The sequence below is a fragment of the Octopus sinensis genome, linkage group LG16 (genome assembly GCF_006345805.1).
Source record: "Octopus sinensis linkage group LG16, ASM634580v1, whole genome shotgun sequence".
Lineage (NCBI taxonomy): Eukaryota > Metazoa > Mollusca > Cephalopoda > Octopoda > Octopodidae > Octopus > Octopus sinensis.
In genome coordinates this window covers 8,014,857-8,030,930 of record NC_043012.1, presented here as the reverse complement: position 1 = coordinate 8,030,930, position 16,074 = coordinate 8,014,857, and the positions used below count along the sequence as shown (strand labels likewise).

The window sequence follows — 16,074 nt, the reverse complement described above, 5'->3', positions numbered from 1 at the left end:
ATATACACACACACACACACACATATATATATATATATATATACACACACACACACACACAGTAGTAGCATTCCCTTTAATCTGCTGCAAATTTACCAGGGCGCACTACTGGAGGGTACTATATATTTCAAGGGCTCAAGATCTAATTTAGAATTAAAAGACGTAAACCAAGTGTAATGTAAGCATACCTAAACTCACATTGTTTCATTCAAGCCCATCACCAGACTTTGGTGCCTGGGGGGTGCCTCAGAATATTCTCAGTTGGCACCACTTTGTACTGCAGGAAGATTTTTGTAAACTATATTTTCTAAATTTGAGGGTGTGCCATTGAAAATTGAGGGTGTGGTGCCATCCAGTGCACCCTCTTAGTGACTGGCATGTTAGTCAGACTTCAAGAAAGAGTGTGCCATTGAAAATTGAGGGGGTAGTGCCGTCCAGTGCACCCTTTTAGTGACTGGCATGTTAGTCAGACTTCAAGAAAGAGTGTGCCATTGAAAATTGAGGGGGTAGTGCCATCCAGTGCACCCCCTTAGTGACAGGCATGTTAGTCTGCCATCCAATGCACCCCCTTAGAGACTGGCATGTTAGTCAGACTTCAAGAAAGGGTGTGCCATTGAAAAATGAAGGGGTAGTGCCGTCCAGTGCAGCCCCTTAGTGACTGGCATGTTAGTCAGACTTCAAGAAATGTATTACGGGAAGATATTTGTAAACGGTATTTTCTAAATCTAAGGGTGCACCATTGAATAATAAGGGGTCAGTGCTATCCAGTGCCCCCACCCACCCTAGCAATGGACATGATTTCAAGTTACGTCATTTTCGATTTTACATCATTTTGGGGGGTGTTTTTTTTGAAGAAATTATTGGAAGATATAAAGCTCGACTTCAGTTAACTTATTCAACTTTATGTTGGTCTCAGCAAACATATTCAAAAGCATAAGATTTTAAAAATCACCTTAAACCAATACCTAAGTGGAAAATCAAACAAAACACATGTGAAAATATGTACAAACCATTAATTAAAACGAATACAAGTTAAATTCAATAGTGAAATATAAGTTAGTAAATATTTTTTTAATGTTATGTCATTTTCCAAGTCAAGTCACATGTCTTTGTATCAATAACCACCATAAGTTGGAGTATGCTTGTACTTATATTTCACTCAGGATTAGAATGTGAGCCAGGCATTGTCTTATCATTGAGCAGAAACACGACTGACCATGTATCAAGGAACAATATAATTTCATTATCTAGACACAGCCATACTGTGTGATAAGAAGCATGCTTCCCAAACATATGGTTCCAGGTTCAGTCCCACTGTGCAGTACCTAGACCAAGTGTCCTCAGCTATAGCCTTGGGTCAACCAAAACCTTGTGAGTGGATTTGGTAGATGGAAACTGAAAGAAACCCATCGCACATATATTAATGTGTGTGTGCGTGGGTGTGTGGGGGTGAGGGTGTGCACACATGTACGTGTATGTGTGTCTGTGTTTGTCCCCTGTGACTGCTTGACAACAGGTGCTGATATGTGTATGACCGCATAACTTAATGGTTTGGCAAAAGACACCGATAGGATAAGTACTAGCCTTAAAGAAGCAAAATATATTGGGGTTAATTTATTCTACTAAAATTCTACAAGACAGTGCTCTAAAGACTGAAACAAGTAAAAAGAAAAGATTAGTCCTTGCATTATGTAGTAACTTCCATACTAGTTTGTGCAAATATCATCATACAGAATAGTATAAGGTAACTTATGGACACCCTGTGTATATATATATATATATATATATATACATACACATACACTGATGATGATGATATGGTGGATCTCTGTCATTCAGTGATGAGAATTCAGTTGCCTGATCAACTGAATTAGCAATCAGTGGCTGAGTATTCCACAGACATTTGTACATTTAATGTAGTCCTCAGGTGTACCTTATGAATAACAGGAACAATCCATCTGATAAGCAAGCATCTGTACAGTTTCTGTCAATCCAGATTTACTCACCCGGTATGGATCAATCCAAGGCAACCCATTCAAAATGATGTATGTCCAAGATGTCATACAGTAAGATTGAACCTGCAACCTCGTGTTTACATGTGAACTTCTTAACCTTTCAGCCATACTGTGTTCACACATACACATAACTCTTACTCTTTTACTTGTTTCAGTCATTTGACTGCGGCCATGCTGGAGCACCGCCTTTAGTCGATCAAATCGACCCCGGGACTTATTCTTTGTAAGCCCAGTACTTATTCTATCAGTCTCTTTTGCCGAACCGCTAAGTGACGGGGACGTAAACACACCAGCATCGGTTGTCAAGCAATGCTAGGGGGACAAACACAGACACACATATATATATATATACATATATACGACAGGCTTCTTTAAGTATATTTTTTTTTTATCTTTTACTTGTTTCAGTCATTAGACTGTGTCCATGTTGGGGCACTGCCTTGAAGGGTTTTTAGAAATTTACATGATGGGGATTCTATAAGTTATCAACAATTCCTTTGCCAACCCCTGATCTAGAAGCTAAACACTAAGGAGAAAATTTCAATTCATGTATATATACACACACGAACATATACACAGAGGTATACCTCAACTTACATCATTTCAAGTTACATCTATTCAAGTCAATTTATCCAATCTTAAAGTTGGTTTCACCAAATATCATTTAAAAGCATAAAAAATTATTTTAAAAAACACTTGAAAAGCAAAACTGAATAGACGCAGGAGTGGCTGTGTGGTAAGTAGCTTGTTTACCAGCCACATGGTTCTGGGTTCAGTCCCACTGCGTGGCACCTTGGGCAAGTGTCTTCTACTATAGCCTCGGGCCGACCAAAGCCTTGTGAGTGGATTTGGTAGACGGAAACTGAAAGAAGCCCGTCGTGTATATGTATATATATATGCGTGTGTGTGTTTGTATGTCTGTGTTTATTCCCCTAGCATTGCCTGACAACCGATGCTGGTGTGTTTATGTCCCCGTTACTTAGCGGTTCAGCAAAAGAGACCGATAGAATAAGTACTGGGCTTACACAGAATAAGTCCCGGGGTCGAGTTGCTCGACTAAAGGCGGTACTCCAGCATGGCCGCAGTCAAATGACTGAAACAAGTAAAAGAGGAAAATCAAAATATGCACAAACTATTCTTAAAACAGATATAATTCTTTTATTTGCTTTACTCATTTGACTGCGGCCATGCTGGAGCACCACATTGAAGGGTTTTAGTCGAACAAATCAACCCCAGGACTAATTTCTTAAGCCTAGTTCTTATTCTATTTGTCTCTTTTGCCAAACCACTAAGTTACGGAGATGTAAACACACCAACACCAGTTATCAAACAGTGATGGGGGGACACAGTCACAAAGACACACACACATATATATATATATATAAAGTTAATCTAAACATGAAAACACAACAACGCGAGGACGTGGAACGAATATAGTATTATTGGACGCTCAGGAAGGAAGGGAAGAAGGAGGGTTTTACGTTTCGAGCGGAGCTCTTCGTCAGAAACATAGGAAAAGGAAAGATCTAGAGAAGGGAAGACGGAGAAAAAAAAATCGCCAACGGTACACATGCGGTCACATTTTGAAATATATATATATATATATATACCTGTGCGGGTGGCACATAAAAAGCACCCACTACACTCACGGAGTGGTTAGCGTTAGGAAGGGCGTCCAGCTGTAGAAACATTGCCAGATAAGACTGGAGCCTGGTGTAGCCTTCTGGCTTCCCAGATCCCCGGTCGAACCGTCCAACCCATGCTAGCATGGAGAACGGACGTTAAACGATGATGATGATGATATATATATATATATATTCACACAATGGGCTTCTTTCAGTTTCTGTCTACCAAATCCACTCACAAGGATTTGGTCAGCCTGAAGCTATAGTAGAAGACACTTACCGAAGGTGCCACATAGTGGGTCTGAACCCACAACCATGTAGTTAGGAAGAAAGCTTCTTACCACACAGATGTGCCTGTACCTATTCTTACCACACAGCCTTTCTTTGTGTTACATCATTTTTTGAACCAAGTCACATATCTTGGAACCAGTTACTGACATAAGTTGAGATATGCCTGTACTTTAAACATACACATGATTGCTAAACATACACATGATTACTATGCTCATAGTCAACCCCTGCTTAAGCAGATCTTATGATCAAAACCATTCAAAATATAATCACCCCATTTTTGAAGTCTATATATTTTTTCCCAATATGGTAGGGTGATTGGCAGAAACATTAGCACACCAGGTGAAATTCTTAGCGTTATTTCGTTTGTCTTTATATTCCAAGTTCAAATTCCGCCGAGGTTGACTTTGCCTTTCATCCTTTCAGGGTTGATAAATTAAGTACCAGTTGCATACTGGGGTTGATCGAATCAACTGACCCCCCAAAAAAAATTTCAGGCCTTGTGCTTAGAGTAGAAAAGAATATGGTAGGGTGATTTGAGGGAGATTTGACTATTAATTTTAGCAGGGTTTATAATCACATAGAGGTTTCCTAGGTTTCTCAAGTGGTCACCCATCAAAATTCTAAGACACATTGTTGTTTAAAAGCTTTGATAATGAAATGGGAGAAGATATTCTCTTTGTGATTATGGCCCAAATCACCCGGTCATTGGGGTACTTCAAGCAAACTTCACATTATTGCAAGAACTTGAGTTAGAACTTCTGTAAACAGCGCAGGAGTGGCTGTGTGGTAAGTAGCTTGCTTACCAACCACATGGTTCCGGGTTCAGTCCCACTGCGTGGCATCTTGGGCAAGTGTCTTCTGCTATAGCCTCGAGCCGACCAATGCCTTGTGAGTGGATTTGGTAGGCGGAAACTGAAAGAAGCCTGTCGGATATATGTAAATATATATGTATGTGTGTGTATATTTGTGTGTCTGTGTTTGTCCCCCTAGCATTGCTTGACAACTGATGCTGGTGTGTTTATGTCCCCGTTACTTAGCGGTTCGGCAAAAGAGACCGATAGAATAAGTACTGGGCTTACAAAGAATAAGTCCCGGGGTCGATTTGCTCGACTAAAGGCGGTGCTCCAGCATGGCCGCAGTCAAATGACTGAAACAAGTAAAAGAGTAAAAAAGAGTAAAAGAGAAAAGAGCGGTGGTGCCCCAACATGGCCGCGGCCTTTGGGCTAAAACATTTTTAAGGATTTTAAGGATTATATAAGTTTCTCCCTCTCATCCCATCACCAGTTTCTGAGCAGTAGTGGAAACGGTCATGTGAATTAAACCATCCTTATCTGACTAAGCTTTCAAACTATTTATCTATTTTTTAGATATCTATTTTACTTCCGTAACCAAATACTGAAAGAGCTCAATTCTTGGAATTCGACTGAATGAGTACAAGCCCTTCATCAACAAGCTGAGATTTGTTTTTGTTTGTTTTTTTTGTTTTGTTTCATGTACATACATATAAATATATATACTCTTTTACTCTTTTACTTGTTTCAATCATTTGACTGCGGCCATGCTGGAGCACCGCCTTTAGTCGAGCAACTCGACCCCGGGACTTATTCTGTGTAAGCCCAGTACTTATTCTATCGGTCTCTTTTGCCGAACCGCTAAGTGACGGGGACATAAACACACCAGCATCGGTTGTCAAGCAATGCTAGGGGGACAAACACAGACACATAAACACACACATATATATATATATACCTATATACGACAGGCTTCTTTCAGTTTCCGTCTACCAAATCCACTCACAAGGCATTGGTCGGCCCGAGGCTATAGCAGAAGACACTTGCCCAAGGTGCCACGCAGTGGGACTGAACCCAGAACCATGTGGTTGGTAAGCAAGCTACTTACCACACAGCCACTCCTGCCTTTTAAGTTTTTATTTGTTTCAGTCATTACACTTCAGCCAAGCTGGGGAACCGCCTTGTTTTTCTTTCTCCCTTTTTTCTGGCACATAAAAAGCACCATCCGTTCGTGGCCGTTTGCCAGCTCTGTCTGGCACCAGTGCGGGTGGCACGTAAAAAGCACCCACTACACTCACGGAGTGGTTGGCGTTAGGAAGGGCATCCAGCCGTAGAAACACTGCCAGATTTGACTGGGCCTGATGAAACCTTCTGGCTTCACAGACCCCAGTAGAACCGTCCAACCCATGCTAGCATGGAAAACGGACGCTAAACGATGATGATGATGAATTAAACATACATAATGTAGTTACGGAGATGTACTTGCATAGCAAGTGAATTGATCTGAGAGTGTGTGCTGAAACGAAAACAATTGCAGCGTGGAAGGTATTTAAGAAACACACAAAAGCCGTTCGATTCACTTCAACATTTAAGTTCAATTTGTCAAAATATTTTCGTCGCTTTAACACCGCGACCTGTTCACTGACAAAAATCCGTGCTGCATTTTAGAGAAATAAACAGAATCAACTTTAGTGGAATGAATCGACTTGTTTTGGTTATGATTTCTATCTTATCATTAACACTGCCGTTTTTCTTTCTTTTTTTTTTAAGCCTGGTACTTATTCTATCAATCTCTTACGCCAAACCGCTAAGTTACGGGGACGTAAACACACCAGCACCGGTTGTCAAGCGGTGTGGGGTCACACACACGCATATATATATATATATATATATATATATATATATATATATATATATATACATATATACACACACATACATACATACACACAACGGGCTTTCTTTCGGTTTCTGTCTACCAAATCCATTCACAAGGCTTTAGTGGGCCCGAGGTAATTGTAGATAACACTTATTCCCAAGTGCCCCGCAGTGAGCCCAGAACCATGTGATATATATATATATATACCTCAAATGCTTTAAACAAGTTGAATAAATTCTTAAATAGATAATCGTCCACCTGCTTACTATGCATTTAAAAATCCGTAAATTTCCAAGCAGAAAACGAGATCAACGTCGATTAATGTCATTTATATTTCTTTCTTTCGCATTTCCTTTCATTAAGTGTTAATTTACATTTCTTCTTTGGCGAACCTTCATGCATGTTACAATATTTCGACTCTTTGGTGTTTTTAAAAAAAAAAAAAAAAAAAACATATGGACTACTATACGGCTTTTACAACGTTGATCTAGTTTTCTGCTTGAAAATTTACGGATGAAGCAGGTAAGAACAAGTAGGCAAGGCTTTTTTTCTCCACGTTTAAAATGTGACATTGTTTTTGTTATATCTACATTCCACACACATAAATACACAAAAAGAGAACAAGCACGCACGCACACACTCACTCACACAAGAACAAACATGCACGCACACGCACACACACAAGCAACATCTGTTAAACTTAAACTCATTGACTTGTTTCTCTATTACTTGCCTATTGTAACTACTTTTATCTAGTTTTGTTTTTGTTCCCTAAATTTTAACATGATCCTAAGCTACATTCTTGAAAATGTAACCCTGCGAAGTTCCGTTAAAAATAAAACAACAAAAAACAAACGTATTTTCAGAAAGTTATGAGAAAACAAAGACAGGGGCACCAATCTGTAGTTATGCCTATGGGATAGTATTGTTTGAACCAGTGTACATAGTACGTCATGGTTGACTTTGCCTTTCATCCTTTCGGGGTCGATAAATTAAGTACCAGTTACGCACTGGAGTCTATGTAATTGACTTAATCCCTTTGTATGTCCCCTCTATGTTTAGCCCCTTGTGGGCAATAAAGAAATACATCATGCACTTTTTGAAAGTTTCAAGCAGGATTTCTTGCATAATTTGAACATCTGTATTCATATCCCTTATTAAATTGATTATATTTCACCCTTTATTATATATATATATAACAAATGAAACATTATCAAAAACAGGCATATTCTAATAAGGTATCCACAAAATGCAGATGAAATTTATAAAGGCTCGGCAATTTCGAATACATCAACAACAGTACCAACAACTATTTCAACTTCCAATAACAATAACATAATATCACAAAAGTCTCGGGGTGCTGATGAATGTAGTAGTAATAGTAGCGGTGGTGGTGGTGGCAACTACGAGGGTCAAACATAAAAGTTGTCCCTATTGTCATCGGGGCACTGGGTTGAATACCACCCAATCTAAAAAAAAAAAAAAAAAAACCTCTGGAAACCTTAGAAATACTCTACGATCTAGGGTATTGCAAAAATCGGCATTAGTTGGAACTGCATGTGTATTGCGTAAAATACTGTCTGTCTGGGGTCCTTGTGACTTGACAGACAGAACAAACCCCTCGGTAGACACACAATATCTTCAATCAACATCACAATATTGGATACAGTGCGACGTCTTAAATAATAATAATAATAATAATGATGATAATAATAAAATTAATAAAATAGTTTACCGCTTCCGATTGGACTGCCGTGTAGTACCACCCTGGGCCGTTTGTCGTTGGGAGTAGGAAACCAGTTTGACAGGAAGAAAACCACATACCACGGTGACTACGAAGAGGGCAATAAGTAGAATAACTTTTAATATTTCTACCTTCATGTTGTTTTTCTTCGTTGATTTGACACTTAAAAACAAGTACGTATGTATATATATATATATATATAGGCTTAGTATTATATATAACTATGTATATTTACGCATCTCTTTCTCTCTGAGTATATAGATAGAATATAAGTAGAGAGAATGCAATCAAAGTTTGTCAATGTTTTCGTTTTGTTTTCCTTTATCTTCTTTTTCTTTTTCCACCTTTTTTTTAGATTTAAAAGTAAACAGTTATTATATATCGAGGGCCGAAGGATGTGGTTCTTTTCCAAACATTTTGTACTGGGATAAAAAAAAAAGTCGTTATTGCAGAAGTGAGTTGTGTTAATTAATTGATGTAATTCATATAATTATAGCCATGAGTAATCTGCGAACAAGAAATGTTGCTCTCGTTGTTGTTCTTCCTGCTGCTAATGTTACAGTAAATGACAACTTGTGTGTCACGTTGTTGTTGAAGAACTCTTTCTCATGACTGAGATCAAGTCATCGCCTAAGTCTGAGAATAAGGGCAGGTAACTCTATTTTATTTCAACGCACTGCCTCCCCTCCTCTCATTTCTTTTGGTCATATGTCGTTTCTGAGACTTCGACCAAAGCATATCAGGATCGTTATCGATTTCTCATCTACAAACCTTAATCTGAAAACTTTCGAAAGATCTACTCTTGATAAAGCTTTGCATGCCTATGACAAATACCGTTGTTATTGTTTTGGAATATTTATAATAAAGAAGTTAGAAGGGTTTAAATTTATGTTGTTAATTATAAATTTGTTAAACTCATACATACATAAATATACATACATGCACATAAACGCGTATATTTACATATACAGTTACACATACATACATACAAACATACATACATACATACATATATACGTACGTATGTACGTACGTATGTACGTACGTACGTACATACATACATACATACACACACACACACACACACACACACACATACCATACATAAACATAAGCGAATCAGCTAAAAAGAATTGAATAAGAAATTTTTACGGAAATTGCAGAACAAATACTTTAAAGCTTGATATACTTTCTCCGAAAGATCGCCTGTTCTTTACATTTTGTGTTCAAATCCCGCCCAACTCAAATTTGCTTTTCATTCTCCCTGGGTTTATAATAAAATATGTTACTGGGATATTAATCTTATTCTCTTTAAATTGCCCGATTTGTGTCTAAATTAGAAATAGTTTTGGAATATATTGGTGGAGATTTGAAAATATAGATGGGAATGTGAAAAAATAATTTTGGCTATGTGGCTGTGTGATAAGTAGCTTGCTTACCAACCACATGGTTCCGGGTTCAGTCCCACTGCGTGGCACCTTGGGCAAGTGTCTTCTTCTATAGCCTCGGGCCGACCAAAGCCTTGTGAGTGGATTTGGTAGACGGAAACTGAAAGAAGCCCGTCGTATATATGTGTGTGTGTCTGTGTTTGTCCCCCTAGCATTGCTTGACAACTGATTCTGGTGTGTTTATGTCCCCGTAAATTTGTGGTTCGGCAAAAGAGACCGATAGAATAAGTACTGGGCTTACAAAGAATAAGTCCCGGGGTCGAGTTGCTCGACTAAAGGTGGTACTCCAGCATGGCCGCAGTCAAATGACTGAAACAAGTAAAAGATAAAAAGATAAAAATATCCAGCGTAAGCAGAACAAATAAGTAAATAGCAGTATTCAATTAAACTCCAGGATGATATGGTTCTGTTTTTATTTCTCAACATCATTTAGTTATCTTATAAAGGTAGCATTTTAGAGAAAAATATTTTTTTTATTTTAAAAACATATACATTTAAAAGCGATTCATAGATTCTTCTTACATAAACTTTCAAATATTTGCACGTTTAAATGTATTTTGTTTTTTGATTAATATATAATTAATGCTGTAGAAACACTGCCAGATCTGACTGGCCTGGTGCAGCCTTCGGGCTCCCCAGACCCCAGTTGAACCGTCCAACCAATGCTAGCATGGAAAACGGACGCTAAATGAATGATGAATGATGATAATGCCATGTTTTTTTATGCTGCTACCTTAATAAGTTGGCTAAATTATGCCGTTGAGAAATTAAAACAGAAATGTCTAATAATCTTTAATTACTTACTGTGAAGTATTTACTAATTCGTTTTCACTTACTCTGGATAGAGAGATCCCCTTTTGGTCATGAATGATCATGGGATTGCACCTAGAAAGTTCCAGAGTCCCTACCTAGGCACAAATCCAGACAAGGTTGTTTATGAAAGACCAACAGATGTTCATGCATACCAGACTCCACTCTCCATGCCACCAATGTTACCCAAGGGAAAGGCAAAGGGGCCAATACAGCTTGGCGCCAGTGACATTGCAACTCATTTCTACAGCTGAGTGAACTGGAGCAACGTGAAATAAAGTGTCTTGCTCAAGGACGCAACACACAGCCCACTCCAGGAATTGAACTCACTACCTCATGATTATGGGTCCAACACTCTAACCACTGAACCATATGCCTCTTGATAGCCAGGTTTAAATTTGTATATTGCCGGTTTCATTTTTTCTTTTTTACTTTCATTTATAACCCTAGGCTTATATGATCTTAATACAAAAGTTTGCTCCCACACCTTTTTATGCTGTTTTTTTTACAGTACATCAAAATGCAGTATTTGTAGATTTATTGTTCCTCTATTCTGACTTGGAAGAACAATTTAAGTAATTTTATTCAAGGAATATTCTTGAAAAAGTCTGAGTTCAGTCCCATTGCATGGCACCTTGGGTGTCTTCTACTATAGCCTCAGACCAACCAAAGCCTTGTGTGTGAATTTGGTAGATGGAAACTGAAAGAAGCCCGTCATATATATGTGTGTGTGTGTGGATACATATATAATATATATATATATATTATATATATATATATATATATATATATATATATATATATATCATCATCATCATCATCGTCGTTTAACGTCCGTTCTCCATGCTAGCATGGGTTGGACGGTTCGACCGGGGTTCTGGGAAGCCAGAAGGCTGCACCAGGCTCCAGTCTAATTTGGCAATGTTTCTACAGCTGGATGCCCTTCCTAACGCCAACCACTCCGTGAGTGTAGTGGGTGCTTTTTACGTGCCACCTGCACAGGTGCCAGGCGGGGCTGGCAACGGCCACGGTCAGATTGGTGTATTTTATGTGCCACCGGCACGGAAGCCAGTCGAGGCGGTGCTGGCATCGGCCACGAGTCGGATAGTGCTTTTTACGTACCACCAGACCAGGGATCCTGGCTGGTTCAATTCGATTTCGATTTCGCTTGCCCCAACATGTCTTCACAAGCAAAGGGGGTTGGCAAGGGTGCCTGTCGTACGGTCGCATTGGAGTATTTTACGTGCCACGGCCACGAGTCGGATAGTGCTTTTTACGTACCACCAGACCAGGGATCCTGGCTGGTTCAATTCGATTTCGATTTCGCTTGCCCCAACATGTCTTCACAAGCAAAGGGGGTTGGCATGGGTGCCTGTCGTACGGTCGCATTGGAGTATTTTACGTGCCACGGCCCCGAGTCGGATAGTGCTTTTTACGTACCACCAGCCAGGGATCCTGGCTGGTTCAATTCGGTTTCGATTTCGATTTCGATTTCGCTTGCCCCAACATGTCTTCGCAAGCATGGGGGGTTGGGATGGGTGTCTGTCGTCGGATGAGGTTCTATATCGACTTCGCTTGCCTCAACCGGTCTTTGTGTCCAAGGGAGGAAAGGCATTCATAAGTGGGCTGGGCTCACTTGTCCTGCCTGGTCTTCTCACGTACAGAATATTTCCAAAGGTCTCGGTCTCTGGTCATTTCCTCAGTGAGGCCTAAAGTTCGAAGGTCGTGCTTCACCACCTCGTCCCAGGTTTTCCTGGGTCTACCTCTTCCACGGGTTCCCTCAACTGCTAGGGATTGGCACTTTCTCACACACCTATCTTCATCCATTCTCGCCACATGACCATACCAGCGCAATCGTCTCTCTTGCACACCACAACTGATGCTTCTTAGGTACAACATTTCTCTCAAGGTGCTAACGCTCTGTCGAGTATGTACACTGACATTACACATCCATCGGAGCATACTGGCTTCATTCCTCACGAGCTTACGCATGTCCTCAGCAGTCACAGCCCATGTTTCGCTGCCATGTAGCATGGCTGTTCGTACACACGCATCATACAGTCTGCCTTTTACTCTGAGCGAGAGGCCTTTAGTCACCAGCAGAGGTAAGAGCTCCCTAAACTTTGCCCAGGCTATTCTTATTCTAGCAGTTACACTTTCAGCGCACCCACCCCCACTACTGACTTGGTCACCTAGATAACGGAAGCTATCAACTACTTCTAGTTTTTCCCCCTGGAAAGTGACGGAAGTTGTTTTCTGCAGATTTTCGGAGGTTAATGCTCCCGAGCATCTGCCACATACAAAAACTATCTTCCCAGTTAGCCTATATATATATATATATATATATATATATATATTTCTTTACTACCCACAAGGGGCTAAACATAGAGGAGACAAACAAGGGCAAATGGATTAAGTCGATTACATCGACCCCAGTGTGAAACTGGTACTTTATTTATCAACCCCAAAAGGATGAAAGACAAAGTCGACCTTGGCGGAATTTGAACTCAGAACGTAACGACAGACGAAATACCGCAAAGCATTTCGCCCGGTGTGCTAACGTTTCTGCCAGCTCGCCGCCTTTTATATATATATATGTATGTATGTGTGTGTATATGTTTGGTCTTGAGGAAGAGGCTGCACACATGGCACTTGGATCTCCTGTAACATCTGTAAGATTTATACAGGTTTCTCAAGTCAACAACTGCTGGAAAGACTTGCGGTGAGGTACTTCCAGAGAGTCAATATTCTGGGGTGGAAGGAACGGGCATCAGGACTAAGTGCATGCCCTGTGGGATTAAAGACAATGTAGGTGGTGAGAGGAGGAGAGATGAGTGTGAGTGAGAGTGGGGTTATGTCAGAGTAAAGATGTCACAAGACAAGCCGAGGTCACTGTAGTAGCAGTAGAAGAGTCAAAGAGAGGATACGGCATGTCTGTGTGGCAGGGTTTGGTGTGTTCTTATGATTGCCTTTATGCCAATCAGGTGAGGGGGCCTTTCTACAAATGATGTGGAGCATACAAAGTGCATTCCAGAAGTTTTGAGACTTTTTTTAGGGGCGGCAATATTAATTGTCCTAGATTATTGTAATTTTATAATATTATTATTATACATCTAACAAGCAGACCTGCCAACTTTTGTTGTTCCAGATTGTAGGAGACAGCTGCAACAGCACTTTAAACACACCCTGCTAAACATTGCTTTTCACAGCTGGCTAGTTTGCAGAATGCAGTCAGGACCTAAAGACAATTTGCAAAGTTTTATGTTAGACTGAGCAAAAATGCTATAGAAATTTATGAAATGCTCCGAACTGCTTAGGGATTAACTTGTGTGAACTGAACATGTTTTTTCACATAGGCGCAGGAGTGGCTGTGTGGTAAGTAGCTTGCTAACCAACCACATGGTTCCGGGTTCAGTCCCACTGTGTGGCATCTTGGGCAAGTGTCTTCTGCTATAGCCCCGGGCCGACCAATGCCTTGTGAGTGGATTTGGTAGACAGAAACTGAAAGAAGCCTGTCGTATATATGTACATATATATAAGTGTGTGTGTATATGTTTGTGTGTCTGTGTTTGTCCCCGTAGCATTGCTTGACAACTGATGCTGGTGTGTTTACGTCCCCGTCACTTAGCGGTTCGGCAAAAGAGACCGATAGAATAAGTACTGGGCTTACAAAGAATAAGTCCCGGGGTCGATTTGCTCGACTAAAGGCGGTGCTCCAGCATGACCGCAGTCAAATGACTGAAACAAGTAAAAGAGAGAGACCAGACAAAGCAAGTCCACCAGGAATCTCATGATGACCCCTTTTATCGACAACAAACGCACCATTTACATCCACTGGGTTCCCGCTGGCCAGACAGTCAACAAGCAGGATTTCGTAGAGATTTTGAAGGAGTTCAAGAAGAGATTTTGTCACAAAAGGTCAGAGCAACTGCACCAGGACAATGCACCGATCCTCATTTCCATCCTGGTAAACAACTGCTTTACAGAGATGGGCATAAAAATGGGATCTTTACCTTTTGACCAACAGATTTTAAAAAATAGTTTTTTGTAGCTAAACACTTTCAAACTTCGGACACTGGTAGAATGAGTCATATAAAACATCTTTTACTCTTAGCATTTTTGAGAAAAACTTATATTTACGAAGTTATTTCACATTAAAGTTCTTGTATTTCGGTAATTTCAACCAATATATACGAGGTTTTGACCTTTAAATTTTGGGGAAAAAATGCGGATTATACTCGAGGATTTACTGTATTTCAAATTTTCCACAACACCCCTGGGGTTGGTACCAGCTACTTTGAAAAGTACTGCTGCCCGACAGTCTTCTAACTAGGATTCACGTATCTTCAGTTAAGAGATAAAGAAATGAAAGATAAAAAAAAAAAGATAATAATGACAATTACAGATTAATAAATGTGAAAGTTATAAGATAAACACTGCAAAGAATGGCCAGATATTGAGTACATTGTTTGTATTGCCTCTTATTTTCAAACTTTGGACGTTGGTAGAATGTGTCATATAAAATATGTTTTACTCTTAGCATTTTTGAGAAAAACTTATATTTACGAAGTTATTTCTCATTAAAGTTCTTGTATTTCGGTAATTTCAACCAATATAAACAAGGTTTTGACCTTTAAATTTTGGGGAAAAAATGCGGATTATACTCGAGGATTTACTGTATTTCAAATTTTCCACAACACCCCCAGGGTTGGTACCAGCTACTTTGAAAAGTACTACTGCCCGACAGTCTTCTAACTAGGATTCACGTATCTTCAGTTAAGAGATAAAGAAATGAAAGATAAATAATAATGACAATTACAGATTAATAAATGTGAAAGTTATAAATAAACATTGCAAAGAATGGCCAGATATTGAGTTCATTGTTTGTATTGCCTCTTATTTTCAAACTTTGGACACTGGTAGAATGTGTCATATAAAATATGTTTTACTCTTAGCATTTTTGAGAAAAACTTATATTTACAAAGTTATTTCACATTAAAGTTCTTGTATTTCGGTAATTTCAACCAATATAAACAAGGTTTTGACCTTTAAATTTGGGGGTAAAAATGCGGATTATACTCGAGGATTTACTGTATTTCAAATTTTCCACAACACCCCCGAGGTTGGTACCAGCTACTTTGAAAAGTACTGCTGCCCGACAGTCTTCTAACTAGGATTCACGTATCTTCAGTTAAGAGATAAGTAATGAAAGATAAAAAAAAAAAAGATAATAATGACAATTACAGATTAATAAATGTGAAAGTTATAAGATAAACATTGCAAAGAATGGCCAGATATTGAGTTCATTGTTTGTATAGCTTCTTATTTTCAAACTTTGGACACTGGTAGAATGTGTCATATAAAACATCTTTTACTCTTAGCATTTTTGAGAAAAACTTACATTTACGAAGTTATTTCTCATTAAAGTTCTCGTATTTTGGTAATTTCAACCAATATATACAAGGTTT

At 39.3% G+C, this 16,074-nt stretch overlaps 1 protein-coding gene across 1 annotated transcript in view; it reads right to left on the bottom strand.

Annotated features, from left to right (window-relative positions):
- The window catches only part of LOC115220586 (zinc transporter ZIP1-like), a 10,117-nt gene extending 1,133 nt beyond the window's left edge, over positions 1-8,984 (bottom strand). Inside the window, exon 1 of the mRNA XM_029790736.2 lies at positions 8,340-8,984. Coding sequence (XP_029646596.1) covers positions 8,340-8,485 — 146 coding nt within the window. The 5' untranslated portion in view covers positions 8,486-8,984. The remainder of the gene's footprint in view (positions 1-8,339) is intronic.
- Positions 8,985-16,074: the final 7,090 nt, after the last annotated feature.